General features: G+C 43.3%; 1 protein-coding gene across 7 annotated transcripts in view; it reads right to left on the reverse strand.

The window, feature by feature from the left end:
* Positions 1-16,029, reverse strand: part of HERC1 (HECT and RLD domain containing E3 ubiquitin protein ligase family member 1) — a 167,787-nt gene that overhangs the window by 142,298 nt on the left and 9,460 nt on the right. For all 7 annotated transcript variants that reach the window (XM_061594925.1, XM_061594923.1, XM_061594922.1 and 4 more), the window contains exons 2-5: positions 5,908-6,863; positions 4,132-4,227; positions 2,715-2,909; positions 2,139-2,450 (exon numbers count right to left, since the gene is read on the reverse strand). In XM_061594925.1, coding sequence (XP_061450909.1) covers positions 2,139-2,450; positions 2,715-2,909; positions 4,132-4,227; positions 5,908-6,837 — 1,533 coding nt within the window. In that variant the 5' untranslated portion in view covers positions 6,838-6,863. The remainder of the gene's footprint in view (positions 1-2,138; positions 2,451-2,714; positions 2,910-4,131; positions 4,228-5,907; positions 6,864-16,029) is intronic.

Genomic DNA, 16,029 nt, shown 5'->3' on the forward strand with positions numbered 1-16,029 from the left:
GAAGCTCCCTTTTGAAGGCTGGAGGGTGGGGCAAGGCAGGTGGAAGCAGCCTCCCCTGATGGCAACAGAGTCTCTCTCCCCTCACAGCCATAATACGAGGAAGAGAGAACAGCACCAAGGCTTTGCCCCTCGTCAGAAAGCCTGAGAGCTCCAGCTCCACCTGCTCTTAGCTGCTCTCCCTGCTCCTGCCTAGGGAGGGACTGCGGCTGTCCCTCTCACCTTTTCATTGCCGCATTCACCTTAGGCAGGCTGTGTCCCTGCAAAGTGCAGCTCATCCGGAGGGGGGGGGGGCAAGGAGAACGGAATTTCTTGGTTTCTAACTTCTCCCCATCAACAAATCTAGAGATGAAAGATGGGGAAATTCTGCGTCAACTCCAGTGCTACAGGTCTTTCTGGGAAATGTGGTAAACGGTTGGATTTTGTAGCAGAAGCTGCGAGCACAGAAAGCCACACGCCTAATTTTAAAATGGGGCAAAAAAGAGAGAGACTCTTCTGAGTTAGGGTTTGGCCTCATTTGGTTTGCTCCCTGTAATCACTGAGGCGACATTAACACTTCGCAGGAAGATTTATTTATTTATTTTATTTTATTTATATACCGCCCTAAGCCAAAAAGGCTCTCTGGGCGGTGTACATAAGAGATTTAGAGCTGCAAAGTGGAAGTCCAGACCAAAGCTGGCTGCTACTACAAGTCTATCCTTGTGCTCTTGACCGTTCCTCTTTATCTCTCTCCAGTCCCAGTCAGGGAAAGGCATAGCTCAGGGGCAGAGAGTCTGCCTTGCATGCAGAAGGTCCCAGGTTCAATCCCCAGCATCGCCACATTAAGCTGGGAGTGTCCCCTGCCAGAAAATCCTGGAGATACTGCCAGTCAGTGTAGACAATACTAAGCTAGATGGACCAGTGTTCCCAGTTAGGCTCCTATGTTACTATGTTCCAGTCTTGTCCTGGCCACTGAAACCCTGCATTACTAGCTGGGAAGCCTCCACTGCCTTCCACCTATATCCACCGTCAATCCCTCCTGTTGGATTCAGGTCTAGCATCTGTTTAGATTCTGTTTTGTCTCCTTTAGAGGGGCGGTATCCCACCAAAGCAAGGCTGACCAGTCCCAGATTATTTCCCCCAACCTTTAATTATGACTCATCCCTCCAACCAGCAAAATATGACAGCCAGATTTGGGGCTGCCTTGCAATATTACCTGTCCCTGAAAACGCCCCTTGGCCCATTCAATGGTTTGCATTTTAGTTACCTGTTATCTATGGTGGGAAAAATATGAATGACGTGGCTCTGCACCATCTAGTATTTGTGGGAATAATACTAGTGAATTTGAAAAGGAAAAGCACCAGGCTTAACTAGTTAAAAATGTGTAAGGAAATCAAATGAGCTTGCACATGCAGCCAAACCACTTGAAGGCCAAATCAAACATCACTCTCCATGGGAGTCACCAAATACACTTCTGTACAGATGTAATCCAAACGCAGCCAAATACAGCATGTGTCTTGGGCTTGCCACAAACATCAGTCTGCTCACAAGGAGAACATCTCTGTACCAGAGCCAAACTCTCACAGCCATGGCTGGCACTGGCATTCCATGTGCCTGGCCCAATTCAAGTGGCAAGTCCAGCACAAACATTATTGTCATTGCCAGAGGGAAGCATTCTTTGCCAGCTTTCACATGGAGTGAACAACCAATAAAGCAGCTGTTTTACTTTATGGTTTTATGAAAGTGTATTTTTTGTGTTTTTAATCCACTGTAAACGCCTCTAGAACTGAGAAACAAGGGTGGCATATAAATATTGTAAATACATACAATAGTATGACTGCAGCTTCCTAGACAGCACCAAAAACTCAAGTCATGCTTAAGGGGCCAACTGGATTACAGCAGTCATTTCTCACAACCTAAAAGGGATGTGGATGGTACCTCCTAAAACAGCCACCAGCTACATCTTGCTTTTAGAAAACATCCTGCCCTCTTGCGGATGGAAAGGAGGGCACTCCACTGTCACCATCCTATGGCCCAGAGAAATCAGGGGGGAAGCCAAATCACAGATAACAGGAAACCTTCAAATACGGGAAGTCTCCAGAGCAACATAACCAAGCTACCAAAGAACGAAAGTGCCATTCCACCCCTTTGTGTGAACGCACCTTTCCTTGCAAAGGCCCCTGGATAAGTTTTGGGTATTTCTGTGTGGAGCTATTTCCATGGCCCAGCTTTCCATAGTCACCATCACCCCAGCTGAAGACCTCTCCTTCTGTTGTGAATGCCAGCGTATGGCCATCAGAACCTTTAGATGACGACACCTTTTTGATAGATCTGTGAGGCTCAAACGTCAGCTTTTTTAGAGTAGACTGATTGTTGGAATCGCCCAGTCCCAGCCTGCCGTAACTGCCTTTGCCACAAGCCCGAACGGAGCCATCTGTAGATATTACAAATGTACAGTACTGGCCAGCTTCAATCTATTGTGGGAAGAAAATTAAGGAACATTAAACATAATTTATTTAGAATTGCTGATCAAGGGTTATGTATTTATTTTCAGAACAAGGGACCCTCATACAGCTCAGGAATTGTAGATTTGTAACTTGCCTTTTTTAATGGTTAGAGGAAATATTCAGTGCTGTTCAACACTGAACCTTCACCTCTTTTTTCACTATGCTGATAACATACACATGAACACACACAGGCGCACACACCAAAAAATAAATAAATCCCTAGTCACTCACTGTCTGAGCATCAGAAAAACTTGGAGCCAGCTTGGGCTGAAGAATTTTCTCTTGTGTTCCTTCCACAAGTTGGTGGCTGCTATTACTGCCCCAAACATACACTTCGCAGGTCTCGGAAACAACAGGGGCATCACCAGTCTGAATGCTGTCTGGACTGGCACATGTCCTAGAGTAGTCTGAAGCCATGCGACAAACCTATCAAAATAAAAATACATTTCAGGAAACTGAGGGATCGCTGTGCCCTACTAGCATGTTATCATCTTAATTCAAGTACAAAGTCTAGATCCAAATTGGCATAAAGGTCCAATTTTTTAGAACACATACTCTGAATACCATTGGTAGTATTACTATGCTATCTCTGCTACCTTTTTGGAGCCTTTTGAAGACTTTCCTCTTTCAACAAGCCTTTTAAGTTGAGACCTATCCCAGTCTGCGTCTGTGTTAGAATTGCTTTTTAATGTTTTTTTAATAATGTTTTAACCCTTTTTAAAAGATTTTTTAAAATATTTTCAACGTTTTGTTTTAATATATTTTAAGATCTGTTTTTATGATGTTTTAAAGTGTTTTCAGCGCTTCTGTTTGCCGCCCTGGGCTCCTGCTGGGAGGAAGGGTGGGATATAAATTAAATAATAAATAAATAAATAAACAAAATTGGGGAGAATACTGCTGCCCTCAGGTTGCAGGCTTCCCAGAGGCATCTGGCTGGCCACTGTGAAAACAGGATGTTGGACCAGATGGACCCCTTTGGTCTGATCCAGCAGGACTCTTCTTATGTTCTTAAAAGTCAATCATAAAACTAAATATGAAGGTCTAGGAGGGGGAAATAATGATATTACAACATATCTGGGGCTCAGCTTTCCACTTCACACTTCCCTTTTGTAAAATGAGAGTCATCCTCCCACTCTTCACATATTATATCCTTTGTTTCATCACAGCCCTCAACATCAACCAAGCACGCCTTCCTGACAAAATCAAACAGCAAGGGCACATCAAAAGCTGTTCTGTGCAGCTGCCACTCACCCATCAAATCCTTTTTGGTCACAGAATCACTGAGTCCAACCCGCCCTGCTCAATGCAGGAATCTACTACTACTTTTACTACTACTTCTCCCACTCCTTTCTTTAACACACAACCACTTTGGGCCTTGGGAAAAGGCAGGACAAAAAATCTAGTGAACAGCAAAACATGTTGGTCAGTGACGCAGGCTGTGAGACTCACAGACAAGGTTTTTAGCAGAGAGAGAGAAACCTGAAGCAAAACAAAATAACAGGGTCAAAATCCGTGGAAGCAGCGGGAGAACTTCAGAGTTACTATTTTCACACTTCCAAAGTAGTGAGAAATACAGAACATGAAGAATGCAAACGGCAGACCTTAAAAAAAACCCACTAGCCTTTAATTAATGATTGCAGAAACATACCTCCTCAAAGAGGCACAACGCTGCCTCGTAAAGGGAGCATAAACCTTCAGATGTCCTTGTCGGTTCCCTCCACTGACTTCGATCAGCAGACGAGCCCTGCAAGGTAAAACATCACTGCAGAAGTGATCATTGCAACATCTCTGGCATACACTGAGTTATGCTGCCCTGGGCTCTTACTGGGAGGAAGGGCAGGATAGAAGTTTAATAAACAAACAAGTAAATACAGAGAGCTTTGGATATGGGGCGGTATACAAATGTAATAAATAAATAAATAAATAAATTTTTACCCTCCACGGAATTAATAGATTTCCCTAAATAAAACCAAACGGAGCAGAGTTTCCTTCAAAACAACTACTCTGAGTATTTACATAGAACTTTCTCAAGTGTTCAAATAAGTATATGCACATTCTCTCCATCATCCTCATGTTATCCCCACGTGACACAGGCAAACACACAATGTTGCATGGTCTGAAGCTACCCCAGGAGCGCCTGGCTCAGCTGAAATTTGAACCAGAGTGCCCTGCTCATAGTTCATGCTCTTAACCATCACAAGGACACCAAAGGCAGCAAAGTTTAGAAGTATTCCTGCTTGTAAATTAAAAAGCAAACAAAAACACCCCAAGATACATGCCTAATGGTTCTTTGTTTCTGGAAAAACAACCCAGATATTAATGAAAATATTTTTCTCCTGCTTCACAAGTTTCACATACTTTAATACAGCTGAGGATTTGTGTGAGGTAACACATCTCCCTCTAAGTGTTGACTGCATTTATTCACACACTGACTGGGAACTCTCCAAACATACCACAAGGTAAAGTCAGCAATTTGACAAGCATTTCAAAACAAAGGGGCAGGTTGAAGTTTAAAGTGTGTACATGTGAGGGAAGAGAGAAACAGGATTGCAATCACTCACACACTGGGTGCTTCAAGCTACGTATTCTATGGGCAGTGAAATTGCAGTGGAGGTTATTCCAACATGGACATCACGTGGGATAGAAGTGCCCTTTTGAGTCTGATGCCATTCCCCACCATATGTAGGTATTACACACAAGGAGTCTCAAGTGAGTTACTCCCAACCAGTATCTCATGGGAAACATACATAAAGGCACAAGTGGCAAAGCATGATTTCCCCTCTTCCCAAGCAAGGAAGCTGCACATGGGTAACCACTGCAAAAAAACAGAGTTTCAGCATAAGCCCAAGAGGAAAAAAACCCACTAGCAACATTTGTACACTAGGCACAATTCTGCTGAATCTTTAAAATGTACAGATTTGAATTAACAAGTATAATTTTCACAACAGAATGGAGCAAACACTGAAACTTTAATTTGCTTCTTCTCAGTCAGGTCGGCAGAACTGGTGGGCAGAAGCATCAAAGAAAAAAAATCTCAAGCTAGTCATATAAAACAACAGCTTAAAATCCATGATGATTGAATTACTGCATTGTACCAGCTAGCTTGATTTCCAATGAACAATTACAACTACCTGGTACTGTCACAAGTTGCTCTTAACACTGTTTATCTTTTCTGTCAAATCAAAATGATTGAAGTTAGAGCCAAAACAAATATTACTGTATAAGGTTAAAGACAACCAATCCCAGTTCAGACACATCTGAAACTGTTTTAATGCCACTAAGCACAGCTCATGCCACCTAGCACTCAGAGACTTCAAAACTTCTATTAATCTCAATGAAACCTGCAAAGGTTACGCATCTGTTTCTAGAAGGAAGGGCCAAGAATTAAAAACATCAATTTCAAACATACATGGTGCATACATACCAGTGACCGCCTCATTTGCATTAATATGTTCATGAAACAATCAAAACTGATCATCCCCTCCTGAGTCTGCAGCGTCTTGTTCTTCTCCATTGCGTTGACCACCGCTGACGCACTCAGTGCCATCTCAATCCATTCCAGGAGGTACCGCAGTGAACCACGCTGAGCAGCCAAGCCAAGCAGCAACTCAGAAGCCAGCCTTCGGCCCAGAGTATCTGCTCCAGAGTTAGGAATTGTTACTCCTTTAAGAAACGATGTTACCTGAGACAGGCAGTCCAGTCCCATTGGTGGGATTTTACTTTCATTAGCAAGAGATAATGGCGGTAAAGAACTCACAACCTCTATTGCAGTGTGGATGACGTCATTGCAAAGGCTAATCCCAGGTCCTGAAGCAGGCATCATCCAGCTTTGCCGGAGCAGTGCAAACAGCAGGCTCAGTCCAGTCCGGACCCCCATTTCTATAAGTGCATCTGTACTCGACCTCGGCCGCTCGCTGACAGAATGGATGTCTGTTGATCCAGAACTGCTTTCTGGAGAATGCTGCTGCTGTTTCACCTTGCCTTTATCGTGGTATTTATTAGAAAGTGCATAAAAGATGCGCTGTAACACAAGCAAACGTTTGCGAAGTGCTCCAGCAAACGGAGAGTCTGAGCACACCATCTTAGCCAGAGCCAGCTGGCTGCTGAGAAGGGCATCCAAGTAGTGGTCCTGCTCATCACTTGATAAGGACTCCCGTTCAAAATCTGGTAGCTGAGGTCCTTTGAGACAGAGAACCTGTTGAGGCAATGGTACTACTTCCTTATTACTAACTAATTTAGCATACAAGATGGAGACTCCCTCCCTTGTAGCAATAGATTCACTATCTTCTGTGATCCAACAGCTGTTTAGATGTTCAAGCCATTTCAGCTTCACTGGTGGAACCATGGCTGCCATGTTCGTTTATTCATCTGCCATTAGTCCTAGAAACAGAGAAGATATATTTTTTTTTTAAAAAAAGGCCTGGTTGTACAAAAATCTAGTTTTTATAAGATCCACACTGGGCAAAGGTCCATAAATTGTCTGTTTAATTATTGCTTATCTGAAGTTCAGGATGAAAGGGAGCACGTTAAATGGCACTGTTCTGTCTCTATTCAAAATTATTGATATATGTATGTACACTCATCCGGGGGCTCTGCTGATTACACCCAATGCAATAGTAGGTGAAGTATTACCCAAAGCTACTTCTGTAAATACTTCTGATTTTGTTCCCAAAATGTGTCAAGATACACATTCATAAGACTTTTTAAGTACTGTATTTTTAAGTATAACAAACAATAGCATCAGAATGGCCATTATCATCATCATCATCAACCCATTCTTCCTCCTTAAGAAGCCAGCAAAAAACAGCACCTTCTAGTGGTGAGCTCCCATAAACTTCAGCTGCAAACACTACTGCATAATTAATTTTTAAATCAAGAACAGCCTTGTTGTGTGAGACCAAATATCAGCCTCCTGCTTCCAGCAAAGGTTGGAGAAATGCCTCCAGGAAGCTCACAAGTGGGGTGGGAACAGCTGTCCTCCATTGGCTGTCCCAGCATCTGTAGCTCAGAGGTATAATGCCTCTAAAGGCAACAATTCCTTTTTTTTTTTTTGCAGTGGTCAGTAGTTGCTCATAGATTATCCTCTATTCAAAATCTATTTCTCCAGAGCCCAATGAACTGCATCCTAGAGTATTGAAGGAACTGGCTGAAGAACTCTTAGAACCACTGTCTATTATCTTTGCGAAATCATGGAGGATGGGTGAAGTGCCAAATGACTGGAGGAGGGCTAATGTTGTCCCTATCTTCAAAAAAGGGAAAAAGGAAGAACCTGGGAACTACAGACCAGTCAGCCTGACATCAAACACTGGGAAAATTCTGGAGATTAAAAAGTGGCCAGTCCGCAAGCACCTTGAAAACAATGCAGTGATTACTAGAAGCTAGCATGGATTTATGAAGAACAAATCCTGCCAGACTAATCTTATCTCATTTTTTGATTGGGCAACCTCCCTGGTAGACGGTGGGAATGCCACAGACATAATATATCTTGACTTCAGCAAAGCTTTTAACAAGGTGCTCCATGATTTTCTGATTAGCAAGTTAGCTAAATGTGGGCTGGATGGAACAACTATCAGGTGGATCCACAGCTGGCTACAGAATTGTATTAAAAGAGTGCTTATCAATGGTTCCTTCTCAAACTGAGGGGAGGTAATGAGTGGGGTACTGCAGGACTCAGTCCTGGGCCCAGTGCTCTTAAACATTTGTATTAATGACTTGGATGAGGAGGTGCAGGGAATGCTTATCAAATATTCAGATGATACAAAATAGGGAGGGATGGTTAATACCTTGGAAAACAGAAACAAAATTCAAAGGGATCGTGATAGGCAGGAGCATTGGGCTGAAAACAACAGAAGGAAATTTAACAGGGATAAGTGCAACGTTCTACACCTAGGAAATAGAAACCAAATGCACAGTTACAAGATGGGGGATACTTGGCTCAGCAATACTACATGTGAGAAGGATCTTGAGATTGTTGTTGATCACAGGCTGAATATGAGCTAACAGTGTGATGCGGCAGCAAAAAAGGCAAATGCTATTTTAGGCTACATTAACAGAAGTATAGTTTTCAAACCGCATGAAGTATTGGTTCTCCTCTATTCGGCATTGCTTAGGCCTATCATAGTACTATGTCTAGTTCTGGACACCACGCTTTAAGAAGGATGCAGACAAACTGGAACGGGTTTAGAGGAGGGCAACAAGGATGATCAGGGGACAAGAAACAAAGCCCTATGAGGACAGACTAAAAGAACTGAGCATGGCTAGTTCTTTTCTCTTCTTCTCTTCCCTTCTCTTCTCAGGCCTAGAGAAGACTGAGCGGAGAGATGATAGCACTTTTCAAGTACTTCAAAGGTTGTCACAGACGAGGGCCAGGGTCACTTCTCGATCATCCCAGAGTGTATGACATGGAGTAATGGGCTCAAGTTGCAAGAAGCCAGATTTCAACTGAACATCAGGAAAACCTTCCTAACTATTAGAGCGGTACAACAATGGAACCAACCACCTAGGGAGTAGTGGGCTCTCCAACACTGGAGACCTTCAAGAAGTGGCTGGACAACCACCTGTCGGGAATACTTTAATTTGGATTTCTGCACTCAGCAATGGGTTGGACTCAATGGCCTTATAGGCCTCTTCCAACTCTATGATTTTCTTAATGTAATCATAATAAAACAGCACATAGAAGAAATGCAGTAAATATATACTGAAGGGAATGATAGTGTTATTTTTAAGTCATTTTTGGTGGTGATGGGTTACTGTAAAAGAGAATTAAATAGAAAATTTATTGAGAATCATATACTTCCTTTTGTCACCTGCTTTGTCGACTGGAGTCAGGCTCTTGCCACCCCTTCCTAAGGTGCTTCTATGAACTACAGCAGTCTTTGCCAACCTGGTGCCCTCCAGATGTTTTGGATTACAGCTCTCATCACCCCCAGCCAGCTCAACAGTATGATGATAGGGATGATAGGAGCATAGCTATGTTGGACTGGGGCTGATGAGAGATGTAGTGCAAAACATCTGGTGGGCACCAGGTTAATGAAGAGAACTAGAGAATGACTCCTCTCTCACTCTCGAAAGCAAAGGGGGATGTACTTCTGGACTTTGTGTGTGAACAATACCTGAGTAAAACACAGAACCACACTACAACGGTGAGATCAGGAGACGGATCCACCCACAGTACTCGGGGACATCGTCCTACCTGCGGCATATCCGAATCCACAGTACAGTGAATCATGTTACAATGAGCGTCTACTGTATTTTAAGAAATCCTTAAAACTGTTCCCTTTTGATTTTGGAAGTAAAAAAAAATCACACAGACACAGCCTCAGCCTTAGTTACAGTCCCACAGACCTCTGCTACTGCTTTGTACCCTGCTTTAGAGATCCCTGTTTAACCTATTTAGAGACTGAAAATATTCCCCAAGAGAAGCAACACACTGTTTTCTTTCATACAGTTTAAGGAAGTTAAACCGTATCAAGTTCAAGGTTCTAGCTTTGGTGTACAAAGACCTATCCAGCTTGGGACCAGGAAAGCTGAAAGATTGTCTTATCTGTTATACACCCAGTCAGTGACTGCGCTCTGCAGGCAAGGGCCTCCTGCAGATACCATCTTATCAGGAGGTCCGTTCCGCACAACATAGGAAGCGGACCTTTAGTGTGGCTGCACCTACCCTGTGGAACTCCCTACCCTTAAATACTAGACAGGCGCCATCTCTGTTATCTGTTCAGCACCTATTGAAGACATTCCTCTTTCAACAAGCCTTTTTAAGTTGAGACCTATCCCAGTCTGTGTCTGTGTTGGAATTGCTTTTTAATATGTTCTTAAACCTTCTTTTTTAAAATGTTTTTAATCTTAGATGTTCTGAAAACTTTTTTTTAAGAAACGTTTTTGAAGATGTTTTCTTTTAATGTGTTTTAAAGTTTGTTTTTATGATGTTTTAATGTCTTCAGTGCTTTTGTTTGCCGCCCTCAGCTCCTGCTGGGAGGAAGGGCGGGATATAAATCAGATAATAAATAAATAAATAAATAAATAAAGTGCCACCATGCACACAGACGTTGTTTGCCTCACGTTTGTCGAAGCCCTGCTGTGAGTGTCCAATGCCACAGTCCCTCACCCTCCAGCAAGGACAAACTCTGCTCTCTACATCACAAATGAGTCAGCAGGGTGGACTGCCTGATCAGAGATAATTCCTCTGAACGCCCTATCTGCATCCAGCACCCTACTCCTCCAAACCTGCCAAATTAACTCCTAAAAAATGCATGTTTACTAAAAGGCCCATTATTGGATTTATCACCCCTTTCTGCAGTGATGTTTTAACTTGAAAACCTGGAACTGGGCATATCTTAATCCACGTGAATGAAAACTAAGAATTCACAGCTTCTTCTGCCTCCTTAGACATTTTTATAAACCAGAGTCACCAACTGGCAGATTAGCAGACTCCTAACTTTTTCTAATGCTCACTAATATTAATAAATCTCATCACAAGCTCTATCTCAAAATAGGGAGAAAGTAGAAGTAAACATTGCTGTGAATAGCTCTCAATTTCCCATCTCCGTACCACAACCAGAAGACAATGATTAAAATGGAGATACACAAAACTGACAGAGCAAAGTCTGTGACTGAACCAATTTCTATTAACCTAAGAAAGACAGGGAGACAAAGATATGCATATGTATTGGAAAAAGAGGCTATCTGGGGTTCCCCACTCAATGTACCCAGAGCTGCCTTTGAACAGCATTTCCTGAAGAACAGCGAGAACAGGGGGGTGTTCTTGTCCTCATGTCCTCCCTGTGGGCTTCCCAGGGGCATCTGACTGGCCCCACTGGGATACAGGATGCTAGAAAAGATGGACCTTTGGTCTGAGCCAGCAGGACTCCTTGAAGTGGCCATCAGAGTCCCTTCTTTTGCCTATTGCAAGCAGTATCCATTTCGACTTCCAGTGTGACTTTGGAGAGTAAAAAAAAGCATTACAATGTTTAACTATATATGTCTGCATGCTTCTGTAAGCACATGGAGAACAGACAAAGAAAACAGTTATGTAATACTTGGAAGCAATACTGGAGCGATGCTTGTTTCACAGTCTCCCAACAGGAGACTCCTTTGCCTGTTTTCTGTGTGTCCTGCATACTAACACTTGTCATGAGAAGCTTACTGCAGGATGAACAACAGTCACATATACATTGCTATAGCAACACTGAAGAACAAAATCTGCAATTCAGTCCTCAAAAGGCTCAACCTGGACAAGTCTCATTACCTCATTTCTGCTTTGTGTAATGGAGATGACAGTGTATTGGGGGGGGAACCCAGAGATGTCTGATATTTCACAAAACTGAAGGAAGGTGTTAAGACTTGAAAAAATAGCCTTGGTCGAGTCATCAGTTATTTGGACATGATACCAAGGACTGGCCTGATTTACGACCAGGGTTCGAATCTCCACATAGCCAAGAAGCTCACTGGGTGACCTCGGGCCAGTCACTGCCTCTCAGGCTCTGAGGAAGGCAATGGTAAACCCCCTCTGAATACGGTTTACCATGAAAACCCTATTCATTGGGTCGCCTTAAGTCGGAATCGACTTGAAGGCAGTCCGTTTCCATTTTCAAGCATGATTGCATGGGAGTAAGTATGCAAATGATCAAACCTGTCCTGCCCTCCTCCTCCCTCCCATCACCTCCCTTTTGCCCCTTCCCTCCCCCTTTCTTCACCCCTCCCCTTCTTCCCCCTCCTACTCCTTCTGCTCCCCTCTCCCCCTTCTTCCTTCTCTCTACTCTCCCCTCCCCCTCCTCCTCCCCCATGGTCAGTTTTATCTATCCGAGCCATGATTACACAGGAGTAAATCCCACTGAACTCAAAAGCATGCAAATACTCAGACCTGCCTTTCCCCTCCTTCCCCTTTCCTCTCCCTTCCTTCCCCCCTCCTACTTCCCCTCCCCTCCCCCTCTCCCATGGTCAGTTTTACCTATCCTAGGACTATGACTTGGGAGACCAGAGCTCAAATCACCCAACAGTCATGAAGCTCCCTGGGTGACCTTGGGCCAGTCACTGCCTCTCAGCCTCAGAGAAAGGCAATGGTCAACCCCCTCTGAATACCGCCTACCATGAAAACGCTATTCGTAGGGTCGCCGTAAGTCGGAATCGACTTGAAGGCAGTCCATTTTCCATATCATTTTTAAAGAAGGCAACTATTTCAGACAACAAAACACATCAAACAAATATTGCTGTTACAAACTAGGACTGTGAATTATCTTCAGCAAACCAGGACACTACAATCAAATCTCTGAGCTGTACTATGATAATAAAAATGTCCTATGGAGCCAGTTAAGTCAGAAAAGCAACAGGTACACCAAAAACTAAAGAACAGCAACAGAAACACAATCATTTCTCCACTGAAAAGCAGTGAAGTTGAACCACACCAGGCCATCTAGAGCCCTAGCAGCATGGCCAAGAACACCACTATCTCACAGAGCAGCTAAATACGGCAGGATTATGACCACACAGTCCATGTGAACCTAGCCCAGCCTTCCCAAGCCCTAGATGTTTTGGACTACATTTCCCATGAGCCCAACCCAGCATGGCCACATGATGCTGAGGCTGATTGGAGAGCTGTCATCTGAAACATCTGGAGAGCATCAGACTGGGCAAAGCTGGCCTATCCCAACCATCTTAGCCGTTTCATTTCTTGCCATCTGGTTACCTCTTATCCAGCCAACTCAGGTGCTTGAGACTCAGCCCACCTCAGTGGATGTGTGCCAAACCCCAACCCAAAGGGATCTCCTCCTACTGTGCCATGTGCAGCTAAAGGAGGATTAGACTTTGGATAGTCTAAACTAGGACGCCTGTGGTCTTAGCCCAACAACATATTCCGCCTGCCTGTAGCAGATGAAAGATAAGATGGCAAGACCCCCCCGCCAAGCACCCTGACTACAAGTAGTTGCCATTAGGGCTCCTCTTCTTCCAGAGGTGTGTCCTGCAGTGACTGTTCCACCTGGGAGTTATGCCACTTCACTATGTAACAGGCTCCTGGGGGAAGAATGGGATGTAAATTTAATAAATAAATAAACAGTATGAAATAATTGGTAACTGGATCTGCTTATATTCCTGTTCCCGCCCTCTTTCTTTTTCCTTTTGTATTTAACAAAATTTATACACAGCTTAACTGTAATAAATCCTCTAAGCAGTTTACAAAAATTGTACAAATTCTCAATTAAAACCAGTTAAGAACAAGTAATCAAAAACATTTAAAAGATACATTAAAATGTAACAATAAGCTAAAAAGGATTAAAACATGTCAACATCTACATGTCTGGGTAGGCTTGCCTAAAGAAAAACGTTTTAAGCAGGTGCTGAAAAGAGTGCAGTGAAGGCGCCTGCCTGATGTCAACAGGCAAGGAGTTCCAAAGTGTAGGTGCTACCACAATAAGAGAATGATTTCTGACAAGTGTGGAATGAGTATTATGTGGCATCTGTAACAGTGCCAGTTCCGCAGAGTGAAGTGGTCAAGCCTCATAGATTATAAGCCATTATTATGAAACCATCTGCTGTGTTTTGAAAGATGGCATATAAGTATGGTAAACAGAAGAAAAACAAAATATACTTGTCAGCAAATGTATCCCTTCTGAAGAGTCCTTATTTATTCAGCGACTAATCTACTAAAGAAAGAAGTTTACCTGGCAAATAAAAGGCACAGGGAAACAAAAAAACCCAAAAAATAAAAATTAAATATTTTTTTTAAAATGGGGAACTATACATCAGGAGAGAGCCAGGGTGGTGTAGTGGTTAAGGTGCTGGACTGCGACCTGGGAGGCCAGGGTTCGAATCCCCACACAGCCATGAAGCTCACTGGGTGACCTTGGGCCAGTCACCGCCTCTCAGCCTCAGAGGAAGGCAATGGTAAACCCCCTCTGAATACCACTTACCATGAAAACCCTATTCACAGGGTCGCCATAAGTCGGAATCAACTTGAAGGCAGTACACACACACACACACACATCAGGATAAGTGAGGACATTTTTTTTAAAAAAAAAACAACACACTAGGGAAGAAGGTTACATTTAAATTAAAAAAGACAGTTAGTAAAAAAGTATATAATTAGTATTTCATCTTGTAGACTTGGAATCCCATCTAGCAGGAACTGGGAAACTCTTCACTCACCTGGGTGTTATTTCATGCTGTCGGTACCTAGTGTCATCTGCCTAGATGTTACAAAATCCTCTAGGCATTTTTGAAAGAAGTTCCTCAAAAGCCTAAGGGTAGAACTAGACCAGCCTGTGCCAACCTGGTGCTCTCCAGATGTTTGGATTGCAATTTCCATCAACCCCAGGCAAGGCAGCCATAAGAAGCCAGGGGTGTTGGAAGTTGTGCCCCAAAATAGCTAGAGAGCATCAGATTGGTGGAACGTGAAGGAGACAATAAAGGGAACAGAGGACTGAAAGCATCAGCCCCATGACTCCCCTTCCCCTGGTAAAGTCTAGGAGGGGGAAGGCGTGATACAATTTAATCACTTTGAGAAATTCACATCCCATGTTGACATTTACTAGACATTACCAGGGGAGAAGGAAGTACACTAGTGATCTAGTTTAGCCTAAAGTATCTGTATCTGCTGAGCTCAGAGTCATCCCTTATATTTGCACCCTTTTCTCTTTACAGCGACTTAGACAAGTAATCAGACCCCTGACCAATGCTCTCATACTGCTGAATTACAAATGGTACATTGTAATTTTGTTCTGTATGATATTGTATTTTGAAATGCTGAAACTCAAAACCAATTATTGTAAGGATTGGTTTTATGTTGGGAAATGTTTGTAAACATAAAATACTGAAACATTGCTTGCATAAGTATTCAACCCCCACATGTTAATATTTGGTAGAGCCACCTTTCGCTGCAAAAATAGCTTTAAGTCTTTTGGTGTAGGTAAGTACCAGTTTTGCACACAGTGTCAGAGGGATTTTGGCCCATTCTTCTTGGCAGATTCGCTCCAGGTGGTTGGATGTCACTTGTAGACCGCAATTTTCAAAGAGTGCCACAGATTCTCAGTGGGATTGAGATCAGGACTTTGACTGGGCCACTGTAGGACATTCACCTTTTTGTTCTGGAGCCACTCCAATGCTGCTTTGGCCTTGTGCTTGGGATCATTGTCCTGCTAAAAAGTGAATTTCCTCCCAAGCTTCAGTTTTTTAGTGGACTGAAGCAGGTTCTCTTGCAGAATTTCCCTGTATTTTCCTCCTTCGATTTTAACAAGATGCCCAGTCCCTGCTGATGAGAAGTATCCCCACAGCATGATGCTGCCACCACCATACTTCACTGTAGGGATGGCATGTCTTCAGGCATGGGCAATGTTAGGTTTGCGCCACACATAGTGCTTTGAGCTTTGGTCAATAAGCTCTATGTTGGTCTCACCTGACCACAAAACCTTTCCCCACATTACAGCTGGGGCACTCTCCTGCTTTCTGGCAAGCTCCAGACATGCTTTCAGATGGTACTTTGAGTAACAGCTTCTTTCTAGCCACCCTCCCATACAGGCCAGTGTTATGCAGAGCTCTTGATATGGTTGACGGG

This window comes from Rhineura floridana, chromosome 14, assembly GCF_030035675.1.
Source record: "Rhineura floridana isolate rRhiFlo1 chromosome 14, rRhiFlo1.hap2, whole genome shotgun sequence".
Lineage (NCBI taxonomy): Eukaryota > Metazoa > Chordata > Lepidosauria > Squamata > Rhineuridae > Rhineura > Rhineura floridana.